This window comes from Tupaia chinensis, unplaced genomic scaffold, assembly GCF_000334495.1.
Source record: "Tupaia chinensis unplaced genomic scaffold, TupChi_1.0 Scaffold000659_1, whole genome shotgun sequence".
NCBI lineage: Eukaryota > Metazoa > Chordata > Mammalia > Scandentia > Tupaiidae > Tupaia > Tupaia belangeri.
In genome coordinates this window covers 1,941,277-1,954,417 of record NW_006160181.1, presented here as the reverse complement: position 1 = coordinate 1,954,417, position 13,141 = coordinate 1,941,277, and the positions used below count along the sequence as shown (strand labels likewise).

General features: G+C 40.8%; 1 protein-coding gene across 1 annotated transcript; it reads right to left on the bottom strand.

Annotated features, from left to right (window-relative positions):
• Positions 1–600: 600 nt before the first annotated feature.
• Positions 601–888, bottom strand: LOC102478512 (late cornified envelope protein 3A-like). The gene has a single exon (XM_006159855.1). The coding sequence runs from the start codon at positions 886–888 to the stop codon at positions 601–603; it is 288 nt and encodes a 95-aa protein (XP_006159917.1).
• Positions 889–13,141: the final 12,253 nt, after the last annotated feature.

The window sequence follows — 13,141 nt, the reverse complement described above, 5'->3', positions numbered from 1 at the left end:
TCAGCAACGTTTTTCCCTAGTGTTTGGATTCTTTGCCTTCCTCTTCCCTATACTGGGGATTCTGAGATACCTTTTCCTTTTCCGATAGACGTAGTCAACCTTCCAACAGTCTGGGCACCAGGTCAATACAGGGAATAATCAGGACTTTCATTGGCATGGGACCTAAACCAACACCTCTCCTCTTCCTGCCCCAACATAAAATCCTCCTACTAGTCCCTTCTGAGGAATTAGAACTGCTATTTTTCTGGTCTATAGTCAGCATCTGATCCTTAGGCAAGGTAGTACTGGCTGGAGGAACATGGAGGGAGACACCCACAGAGTGGCTTGAGTCAGAACAAAGACAGAGAGTGCCCAGTGTGGCTGAGAAAGTGAAAGCTTTATTTTCTCATAGAGTCAGGCAAATGTGATGACAATTGGGCAGATATTGCAAGCACTGGCAGATACAAGGGTGGACATCCCATGGGCTCCTGGAGAACCAAAAGAAATCACTGACAGGTAACATCTCAGTGCTGGCCAGAGGAGACTGGAGTAATGGGAGAGGACACAGAAGGCTGTGACTTGTTTCCTTGAGAATCACCTGTGTCCACATTAGGATCCAGGTCAGCAGCAGTCCCCAGAGCTGTGGCCACATCCAGAGCCCCCAGACTGCTGACCACTACTCCTGTCACAGGAGTGGGAACTCTGATGCCGGCATCGGTGGGACCTGTGGTGCCTGTGGTGGCTCAGGCAGCAGCCAGACTCAGAGCTGGGCTCACAGCATCCCCCAGGGCTTGGAGCACAGCCAGAGGAGGCTGCAGGCAGACACTGTGCTGGGCTTTTTGGGGGGAACTTGGATGGGGGACACTTGGGTGGGGGCTGGCACTGCTGCTGGTTCTGCTGGAAGGACATCTTGGTGAGAGCAGTGAGCCTGTGTAGATCAAAGAAAAGGGTCAGTGTAAAATCATCAGGCCAGTGTCTCCTTTATGAATGCTTTAACAAAACCCTTACTTCTGAGATCAATTGCTTCCTGAGCTATAATCTTTAGGAAAGAAAATAAAAACTGATCTCAAGTTAAATTGACCTGATCAGACATTTCTTTCCACTTGTTTTCTTTCTAAAAAAGAATGCCGATATCTTCTACCTGTCCCCAAGTTTTCTGTTTTCACAGAAAGACCAAAGGAAATACAATAGTTGGGTAATGACTCCAGGAGAATGTCTCTGGGCATGTGTGCGTATCTAAAGAAAAGAGTGGAAGGAATTCTCAGAGCCAGGACTCTGGTGCGACATGGGCTCTGATGTATCCCAAAGAGGTTTCTGGTTATTGTCCTCCTTCTCTATCCCAGATATCCCCCAAAGTCCTCCTCCTGTGCCTCCATGTCAGATACCTCTGCTTTTCTCCTCTCTTCTAAAGCCTGGGTTTGTCTCACCCAAACACTCTCAACTGGCCGTCTGTCTCCTGTGAGATACTTACCAGATCCAGAAGAGGCAGCAGAAGAGGAGAAGGCTATTCCTGAGGAGGCTGTGATGAGTTGCCCAGGGAAGGAGTCCTTTTATTTTGTGCAGGGTTTGTGATGCACTACCCAAGCATGCTACTACTTTCACAATCAGGGGAAGTGACAGCACCAGACACCCTCATTCTGGGTCCCCAGCATCTTTTTGCATGCTTGCTAAGGTGCCTGATGAGAGACAACCAGGAAATCTTGATGAGTGTTCTCTAGGTATGTTGGGGACTTGCCATTTCTTCTGCTTTCACGCATCTCAACGGAGATGCTTTAACTTGGTTGCTACTCATTGCATTTTTGTTGGTGGTGTGAATGTAAAGATGCATATGACACATTTCCTGATCTTGAGCATATCAAGTCTAACTGGATTAACATCAGGAGTTAAAAATGTGTGGCTCATATCATGTTATTTGTCCTATGATGCAAATATCTCCAAATGCTTAATTTTAGATATTGATTTGCTATTACTCTATATATTCCCGAGGAGAATGATTTGTTTAGATGTAATTGGTTCCTGGCTCTTAGAAATCTTGAGTGACCTGAGACCTCTGAACCCTGGGAAGGGAATGTATTAGGTAACGGACGGAGGACCCAGTTTCTGTCAGGTGCAGGTGGGATCCCTGGTAGAACTAAAGTCAAGGAAAAATTGTGTGGATAAACAGACAAAATAGCAAAAGAACCTTCAATAGCTGAGATCACAAGACAATTAGTAAATGTAACAAAAGTCAACTGGCTCATATTTAGCTTCCTGTAGGATGTATTATATTGATCATAATAAAATAAAATTCATGAGCATGAAATATTTGAGATAATTAATGGGAATCATGAAGATGATTTGCTTGATGTGGGAATTGATGATGGCGACATAATGCACATCACATTTAATGGAACATATCTGTTAATTTCTAATGTTTGTGTAGGATTGTTTCATAAATTCTGAATGCTGTTTTTTCACTGAACTTTATTACATGAGAGACCAAAATTTTAACAGTATTTTTCTATTAGTTTCTCAAAAATTATATTCAGAATTATAACAGACCATTGTTTTTATTTAAATTAAATGAGGGCATACTTATTATATGACTGTAATAATGTATGTATGTGATATTCTCTGTAATTTACAGTTTATAGCTTTCATGTGCAAAATTCTATTTAAGAATATGTACTTAGAAATGACCCCTTTCATGGACTAGCTAGTGGTGTGGTGTTTAAGGTGGCTGGATCCCACTTGTCTGACTGGACGATTCAAGTCCTGGACCTGGTTGCTTGGAAACTTGCCAAACACATGTGGGTAGATGCCCAAAATCCAAAGAGAAGAATGGAGGAGAAGGGATTGAGGTGTGGCCATTCCCCCTAGGAGGGGTACTTTCTCACTTTCTCTTCTCTCTTTCTCTCTCTGGTGAGCACACATGCCATATAGAAAAGTTTTTAAAAATATAAATTAACAACTGTTTATAAAATCCCATCAGTATTCTTCAAGTTCTTCTTTAGTTTTATTTCTTCCTCTTTATTCTTGGGAGTCACATGATACCCAGGTACTCTCAGTCACCACTTTAATTGTACAGCTTGTTTGCTGAAGTCTCTGTGATAACTCAAGTTACATCAGCCTAGGAGGTCCCAGAAGGAAAGGTTTGTACACTCAGTGCTTAGGACGGAATCTGTTATATATGGTTGGTAGACAAAAATAAGAGAAGAGATAAACATCTTCTTCAGTTTCCCTAGGGGATATTTATTATGGTTGCACTGCCAGAAGCAGATTTGGGATTGTTGGGATTTTTACAAAACACATGGCTAGGCAAAAGCAACTGTAAGTTGAATTTTGGATATTTATATTTGGTAAGTTTGACTACTGTTTGGATATTGAAGGCTATTTTGTATAAAGAAACCCAAGATAAAGACTTCTCTAGAAAAGATTCATTGGAAATATATATAAAAATCACGCTGGGCACATGTGCATGGGTGCTCAAGATCTGGGGAAGAGAATGGAGGAGAAGGGATTGCAGCAGGGCCATCTGCCCAGGAGGTGATCTCTCACTTTACCTTTCACTCTCTCTTTCTCTCTCTCTCTCTGGTGAGTTGAAAAAAGTCACCATCTTTAAAACATGGGAAAGCCAGGGTTATTTTGAAATGCCTAAAGGAGAATGAATTATACTTGGCCTCTAGGAATGTGGCTTGGGATGGAGGATTGGGAAGGGGTTAAAATTTGCATTGATCTTCCCTTCTGATTTTCTTCTATCTCCAGGAGTTTCTTACTGAGGGGATATATTTAATACTTAGCTCCAGCTGTCTCCAGGAGTTTCTTACTGAGGGGATATTTTTTATACTTAGCTCAATAACTCTCTTTTCTCTCACATTAATTAGAACTCCATCAATTGTTAGTGCATTGGAAGAGTGACAGGAGGACTGTTTCATACCAGGCTGAAGAGAGACACAACAAACTGAAAAACACACCAATATTTCTGCTATTTTCCCTAGTTTTGCTGGTTGATGAATGGCAAGAAAATCCAATATGAATAAGGAACTATTCTAATGATGACATGCTACTGGGGAACCATAGGCTTTCCAAAGGGTCCAACCTGGTCCCTGGTTTCTGAACCTGGTTGAAGATACTACCTTTTTTTTTTTTTTTTGCCATAGGGTGCATGCACACGCACCAGAGAGAGACAGTGAGAGGGGAAGTGAGAAATCACTCCCTGGGGGGATGGCCATGCTTCAATGTCTTCTCCTTCATTCTCCCCCTGGGATTTTGTGCATATACAAATGCATGCCTTGGTGAGTTTCAAGCCATTGTGGCTGGGACTCAAACTGTGGTTGGCCATGTGGGAGTCCGGTGCCTTAACCACCATGCCACCTATTGGTCCCAAGTGCTATCTTTCATCTTTTGTCATAGGCCTAATATTTGCCCTGAAACACCCTTTCTTCTTACAGCTACCATTGGCACCCCACCTCCATAAAAATCCTTCTCCTTAAAGTCATTCATTCTCATGTTTCTTCATTTAGTAAACTATTGAGGATCATCACTGGTCCACTCCCAAAGAGAACTAGTAACATGTCTATAGTGAACTAAGTTATGCTGATTGCTTTGTTGCAATAATGGAGATAATATTCATATGGAAAAATTAGGAAGTGCTTCTTATAGGATTTGGTCTTGCATTAAGTAATTTTTAGGAGGGTTCAAAGAAATGAAGTTTTGCTCTGGATTGTGTGCTGTCAGGAAGCAAGGGCCTTTCTATGATTGGGTATATTTATAATTTTTAACTAGAAAGCAGAAACAATGAAATGAGGTTAAAGTTGATAAAGAGGAAGCAGTCACTCTTAGCTAAGAAGAGGAGCTATTTAGTGATTTTTATGGTTTGGACATATTTAGTTGATGCTCAGAGTGATCTTGTTTTTGTCTTGCTCCTTCATGGTCACAGTTAGCTACTCTGATGTAATTCTGTGAAACTGTTTATACTCAACAGAAGAACATCATAGCCTATCTAGTAAAGCCAGGCCAGCTTGATGCCAGAAATCTGGAGCTTTATTTTTTAGCAGTAGTTATAGGCCAGGCACTATGATCAGCAATAGGGATAGAGCAGTTAAAAGGAAAATTACAGTAGTTTTCTTTAGTAAACTTATAATCCAGCTGATTGAACAACCATAGAAGAGCTAGTACACCAGTGATAGTGCCCTCCAAAAGGTACAAGGTAAAAACAAAAATTGAACTCTATACTTTGGTGCACAAATGAACATGTATTTCTCTATCTCTTGTTATCAGAAGTAAGACTTGTCTTCACAAGGGCAGCAAGCATGGCAACCATTTCCCCCACCATGACTTGCAACTCTGAGTCCCAAGAATGATGGGAAGACAGAAGAAATCATTGAAAAGGAACATAAATCATACTTTTTAGGAAACTTTTCAAAGAATCAAAACATCCTTGCCAATGACTTACAGTGGGTAGTTTTTAATCTCATTTATGAAGCACAAGTGATGTCTGTCTGCTTTTCTTCCAGCCTTATCCCTGACTGCATGTCTTAGAAGGTTCCTCATAGAAACTGGAGATGGAGCTCATTAACCACACCTCCTCCTTGATGCGTGGCTCCTGTCTCTCACTCTCCTTTTCCTCACGATATCAGGTGCTCTGCAGGCCCCACATACAAAATATCCTTCCTGTGATGACAGATAATTGCCATAACATCACTTCCTTCAGAGCACAAAGGCAACTCCCTAAGAGTCACCAGTCCTAAGAGTCTCACTCTGAGGAACCTAGGCTTCCCCTTGAATTCAGAGACTTCAAGGAAATTAAGAGACTGGTCTGACTGGATGAATCTTGGGAGAAATTCATGGCTTAGTCATCCCAATAAGTAGTATTGGAACCGGCACTACGGGATCTCAGGATTAGCACTTTGGAGTGCATTTTAGACATTCCATATTAACAATCAAGGATGAATTGACAAACAAAAATCTTTTCCCTTTGCTTACAACTTACAGTTCCTTCTCAATTCTGTACCTTCCATGTCAATGGCAAATAGATGAATCATTCCTATGGAAAATGGGAACAGGCAGCCAGAAAGTGCCACACACCTTCAATGCCAGTTTGAAAGTATGAGTTCCTAAGGTTCCTATATAGATGATAATTTCTTCCTCAGATTAAGTTATAGTATCTTTTTTTTTTTTTTGAGAGGTTTTTGCTATAGGGTGCAGGTGCTCACTAGACAGACAGAGAGAGACACAGAGACAGAAAGCGAGAAATCACCCCCAGGGGGGATGGTCACACTGCAATCCTTTCTCCTCCATTCTCCTCTCAGGATCTTGGGCATGCACGCACATGCGCCCGGCGTGAGTTTTAAGCTAGCGGGTCCGGGACGTGAACCACGGTCGACTACGTGGAAGTCCAGTGACATAGCCATTACGCTAACTGCTGGTTCCCAAGTTTTAGTATCTTGACATATACACAATATCCTAGTCCCCTGAGAAAGTTCTGGATGAACCCAATGTATAAGAGGAGGTTGGACTAAAATTTTCTTCTTACTTTGGGAATTGGCCAAAGTCCTGAAGCTGTAAATAATATATATCACTTGTTCCTTTATATTAACATAAGGTCAGAAGAAGTAACTGACTATCCTGCAGGACCAACTAAGAAAATACAACTCTATTCTATTCCACCTTTATATTTTGAAAGCAGAAATTTGATGAGATTATTTTTTTGGAAAAGGGAGTTACTGTTTTAGAATAGGATAGTATTGTTTTTCCCTTATCATGTACAGGGGAAGGAAATTGGTTGCTCTTCTACAACAGAGGTCAATTTAAGGGGAGAGCTTGTAGATGTTCTCTGCAAGAAAGGGAGAGAAATTTTATCCTCTAGTTGAATTTTTTAATAGTAGACTTGCTAATATGTCCTTTGTGACTACTGCTGGGTGAAGAAAAGGAATTGATGGAATAGACCAGGGTGTTGATATGGGGAAGCAGAAGACACTTTGAATAGTCTTGCTGGTTTGTACTTAGAAGGACTGTCTATTGGGCAGAGAGAATTCAGCATCAACAGGCTGTGGATTGTGTCAGTGAAGCTGGGAACTTAGGGCATATTTGAAGAACTTAGATTTGACTGCATATCCCATGTATGGAAATTGTGCTGTGGGGAAATTCCTTGCAGCTGCCCAACAGGAGTCACATAAACAACCTATAAGGCAGCCCACATGTGGAGCCTACTACATAGAGGAAGCAAGCAACAAATAGAAGAGTCATAAAATTCTCCCTTCCCTTTCCCATCTCCTAGTACAATGGAGGAGTAAGAAATATTCAGGATGAAGGGGAGAAGGTTGACGAGTGAAAAAGCCAACCATTTCTCCTTCCAACTCTCATCTCTTGGCAGAGGACTGGGCAGTGCTCAAGTGAAAGGAAAAAATTGAATCTGAAGTCTTGTGCAGAATTCAGTTTGGCTGGTCTAGACATTATTATCCATAAAGGTAGCTGAAGAAATGTGGTATTTTATTGCTATATTTCAAGGGAGGTTCATCAGAGCATAGTAGAAGGCAATAACAAAAACACAAACAACTACTTCTTATTTTTACCATATTGAGTTTAGACTGTTTAATATACCAGCTAGAAGGTTCCAAGAATATCTTTATGCAAGGGGGCATCTTTGTAATTCTCCGACTATCTAGCATCAATCAAACAAATAAATGCCAAGGTTCTAGGTCCCAAAGAACCAGAAATAAGTAGGTTTAGGGAAGTTAAGTAAATGTTTCAAAATGATCACACAAATATTGCAAAGGGACTGGGAAGTAGAAACTGATAAGTTACTGGGAGTGGAAAACGTGATGAGATGTTAGAGGTTGGAACTTAAGGCTTCTAGAGATAGAAACATCTTAGAAAATCAAGATGTGAAGAGGAGAAAGTTGTGCCAGGACTGCTTGACAGAACACATTTTTCTGAGGGGTAAGGCTGTGGATTAGAAGTAGCTGAAGAAATGTGGTATTTTATTGCTATATTTCAAGGGAGGTTCATCAGAGCATAGTAGAAGGCAATAACAAAAACACAAACAACTACTTCTTATTTTTACCATATTGAGTTTAGACTGTTTAATATACCAGCTAGAAGGTTCCAAGAATATCTTTATGCAAGGGGGCATCTTTGTAATTCTCCGACTATCTAGCATCAATCAAACAAATAAATGCCAAGGTTCTAGGTCCCAAAGAACCAGAAATAAGTAGGTTTAGGGAAGTTAAGTAAATGTTTCAAAATGATCACACAAATATTGCAAAGGGACTGGGAAGTAGAAACTGATAAGTTACTGGGAGTGGAAAACGTGATGAGATGTTAGAGGTTGGAACTTAAGGCTTCTAGAGATAGAAACATCTTAGAAAATCAAGATGTGAAGAGGAGAAAGTTGTGCCAGGACTGCTTGACAGAACACATTTTTCTGAGGGGTAGGGCTGTGGATTAGAAATAAGCATAAAAATAAACACACAAAGACATAGTATATAAAAGTGATCATCGGGTGGACCTGACTTTTCCAATGGAGATAGCCATGACCACAAATCAGGTTTATTCTTCTAAATAGCAGAAAATGGGGAGAAAGGAAATAGAATGCAAAGCCAGTTGTTTTTGGATGTTAATTGTCTGAAGATTTGAAAATGACTGGCACCATCTAGTTTCTCTGATCTTTTGGGGCAAAATCTGATAAACACCTGTAGCTTCCTTACACAGATACTTCTCTGCAGTATCAGGTAGCTAACATATTCATATGCAAATTGATTTTATCGCTATGCAAATGAAGCTCACGGAACCACATTTCTGCATGTGTCTAAAGGGCAGCATGTTTGCTCAGAATGGCCGCTCTCCATACAGTTGGGTGCTGGATGCTGATAATATCTTATGTGTTACTTATCTTTAGTCCATGGAATAAAAGGGAAAAGGCAAACTCTCTGGAAGACTATAGAGGACCCTGATCAATATAACCCTACCCAAATTTTTTGCCTTCCATGCTTACCATTTCCTCTTCCAATTCTTGGCTACAATATTTCTTTGTACCACATTTTCTCACAACTTTCTGTTTATCCTGAATGGGAGGAGAGTAGTGGATGTGTTAGAGATACAAAGGATCTGTACTAGGTGCTGGAAAGGTATGTCACTTCAGTGGATGATTCTCAGTATTAAAGGCATACATTTTGGTCCTGAAGGAGGTCTCATCTCCAGAAGTCTTGGGATAGACCCAGGTTCATTAATTATGGTATGGTTAGCTGCAGACTGATTGGGAGGAAAAGCAAATGAGAATATTGAGAGAATTCAACATTTAGAAGAAAAAACCTAGAGTGGGTACCACAATAGTATGCTGGCTGGGACTACAGTTGGGGATTCTGCTGACTGACATTAATTCTGGAAATTACATCTAAAATGGGATTACCAAGACCAGGACACATTGAGAGCTGGAAGTCAGGTATTTAAATTTTAATGCACATATTTGAAAAGCAACAGGAAAAATTAGGATTTATGGTGACTAGTCAATTTGCAGATTAAACAGCAAATTCTATAAGGGAATCTCCCGCCCCTATCATCATCACTTAGTGACCCATGAGACTTCTCAATTCAAAAGGTGGAGAAATGATGGAGGAGGAAGAAACACCACGCTGGGAAGGGGATTATCTCTGTGGTTCATTGAACTATCCAACTCTGTTTGTCTGTGATTCTCAGGGCCCTGGTCACTGCTCTGATGTGTTCAAATGGGGTAAATGATGGCTCAGGCAGCTCTCTAGAGCTGATGCCATCAGCTCTTTAGAGCTGATGTCATGGCAGCTCCTATAGGCTCATCAGGCAGAGATTGTGGGTGGGCATTGAGCAGTTATCTGAATAGGCACTTTAGAAGAAGCTGACACTACTTCTAATCTTACTTTCAGGACATTTTGGGGTGAGTTTATTCACTCTAAATGGCATCTGATTGCATCATTTTAAAAAATAGCCTCTTGAGGTTCTGAAACCATAGCTTAGGGAAAATTCTTGAACATGGAGGAACAGAGAAATAGAAAATATCTTGGGTTAGGGGATCCTGATTCCAGTGAGGAATGACCAAAATTTGGAGCTTATTTCTTATTTTGATTTGCAGTCAGGAAATGGGCAGAGATATTAGGTGAGGGTGAGGGTAGGTAGTGAGTTTTGTTAGGGGGCATCTTATTACACTCTCCAGCCCCAAGCTCTCTGCATCTCCAGTGCAGGTATCATGAGTTCTGAGAACAGAAGGAACCCAAGAAACCTTAAGAGTATTCAGGTATCTGTGCCTAAGTCTTTCCATAGGTCTACCACTTTTGACTTTTCATTCATTAAAATAATCCATTCTTAGGACCCGCCAGGACCCACTCAGCAGAATGCGTTTTTCTGAGGGGACCTGTGGATTAGAAATAAACATAAAAATAAATACATAAAGACATGCAAGCATAGAAAAGGGAGGTTAGGGTGAGCCCAACTTTTTGATGGAGGAAGCCAGGCCCTCAAACCCTGAAGTTTATTATTTTATAAGGCACAAAATGGGGGAAGAGAAAGTGGAATGCGAGGCCAGTTGTTTTCAGATGTTAATTGGCTGATGATTTGAAAAAACGGCTGGTGCCATTTAGTTTCTTCTGATCTTTTTGGGTGAAATCTGAATAACACACGCAGCTTCCTTAGACAGATACTGCTTTGCAGTACCAGCAGATAGCATACTCATATGCTAATGATTTCATTGCTATGCAAATGAAGCTCACAAACTACATTTCTGAATACGTCTGAAGGTCATCATGTTTGTTCAGAATGGCTGCTCTCCACAAGGACCAGCAGGTGGCTTAATGGTCATGTAGTTGACTGTAGTTTGAGTCCTGGATTTGGTGGCTTAAAATTTACACTGGGAACATGTGCATGCATGCCCCAAATCCCAAGAGTAGAATGGGAGAAAAGGAATTGTGGCATGGCCATCCCCCAGGGAAGGTATTTCTCGCTTTCTGTCTTGCTATCTCCCCATCTCTCCAGTGAGCCCACATGTCCTATAGCAAAAATCTCTCTAAAAAAAAAATTCATTCTTTGAAACAAGTTATATTGAGATGGTAGCACACATTCTACTGGGCAAAGGAGATTTAAGAATGAAAACATTATCTCTACCCTTAGGCTGATGGTGTAGTAGAACTGAGAGACAAATAGTAAAATAAGCATGAGCTAACTGAAGATGTGATACATGCATGTGGGAGTCTTCAGGCCTGATGTCAGAGTTTTTGGGTGTTAGTGCTTCTTGCTGTGCAGTGACTCTGAGTGAATGATAAATCCAGATGTCATCTATTATTACTTGGGATGGTTGATGAGATAAGTGAGGTGTGGAGCCTGTATCTACCTAGGGACAGTAAACTCAGGTGAGGCAACTAGAAGGAGCTTGTGGATCCAAGAAGTATTGAAAGGGCCACCAGGAGAAGGAGATAATGCTGGAGTTGAGGGAGAATGGGACTGAAGACAACTCTGGGGGCATCTAAGATCTCAGGGTCAGAGTTATTTGCTTGATTAAAAGCATCTGTTTTAGAGATAGGCATTCCTAGGTTGAATCTCTTTCTTCTGTTGTTGTCTCCCACCCCCTCTCCCCGCTGCGATTGCCCATTGTGAACCACAATAAATTGTCACCTTTATGACTGCAACAACTTATTTTTAAATTTATTTTTAATTTACATTTAACCCTTGTCCATCTTTACAGCATACAATACAGTTTTATAAAATATGCATACAGTGCTTGTCAATCTAGTCAAAGATATTATCATATACATCATCATCAACAAAAATCTTTCTACTCTTGTGTCTGATATTTTCTTCTAAGCTCCTCCCTCCCAGCTCCCATTGCCCACCCCTTCCTATGCAGTCTCATATCCACATTTACCCTACTTGCTATTACATATTCCAATATTTCAGTTTCTGCCATAGAGTACCAACATTCATTATATATTGAGCAGGGACATACAATGCCGGTCATTCATAGTCTGGCTTGCTTCCTTAGCATGAAATCTATATTCACCCACTTTGTATCAAATGACAGGGTCTGCGCTTCTTCTAGTAGTGTGTTAAGGACCAGATCTGAGGGAAAAAAAAAAAATCTATCTATATGGGAGCACTGTGACCCAGAATATTATAATAAAACCAGAGATGAAGGTAACAAATCTGCAAAGGTTGTGGTGACATGCCTTACAAATGAATGTGCACTTAAGGGACATTGTGCTGGTATCTTTTTTTTTTTTTTTGGAGAGGTTTTTGCTATAGGGTGCGTGCGCTCGCCAGACAGACAGAGAGAGACAGAGAGATAGAAAGCGCGAAATCACCCCCCAGGGGGGATGGTCACGCCGCAATCCTTTCTCCTCCACTCTCCTCTCGGGATCTTGGGCATGTACACACACACACCCGGTGTGAGTTTTAAGCCACCCGGTCCAGGATGCGAACTGCGGTCGACTACGTGGGAGTCCAACGACATAGCCATTACGCTAACTGCTAGTCCCTTGTGCAGGTATCTTAGTGACTATAGTATAGAGTCTAAGAGAGATAGAAAACAATGTGATACAAATAGGCTGGGATGGTTAAAAGAGACTAGCTCAAATATAAATGCTAATTGGTGGGTGTGATTATAATGAAGCTGATATATTGATAATTATAAACACTTGACATAAAGTGGACCTAGACTGTGGGAAGTGCAGTTATGTAACCTTTACAGCATTTTCCCATTTATCATAACAGTATACATATCCAAGTCAGACACACACACACACACACACACACACACACACGCACTTCATCCTGAATCATGATATTTTAAAACTATGTGGGGCCAGCCCATGACTTGATGTTTAACCATCAGGTGGCTTAATGGTCATGTAGTTGACCATAGTTTGAATCCTAGACCTGGTGGCCTGAAAAACACTATATGTATTTTGGGTGTGTCTGAGTATGTGCCCAAAATAAAGGAGGGAGAAATGGAGAAGAAATTGAGGCATGACCATCCCCCATAGGGGTTGCTTTCTTGCTTTTCTCTCTCTCTTTCTCTCTCTGACAAAACAAGTACCCTCAATGTTTTTAAGTATGTAAAACAAGACAAGTAAGTTAGATTTCAAGTATATATTAAAATGACAGATTTTGATAAACTATTATTATATTAAATGTGTCTGATTATTTTGTTACAGGAAAGGCT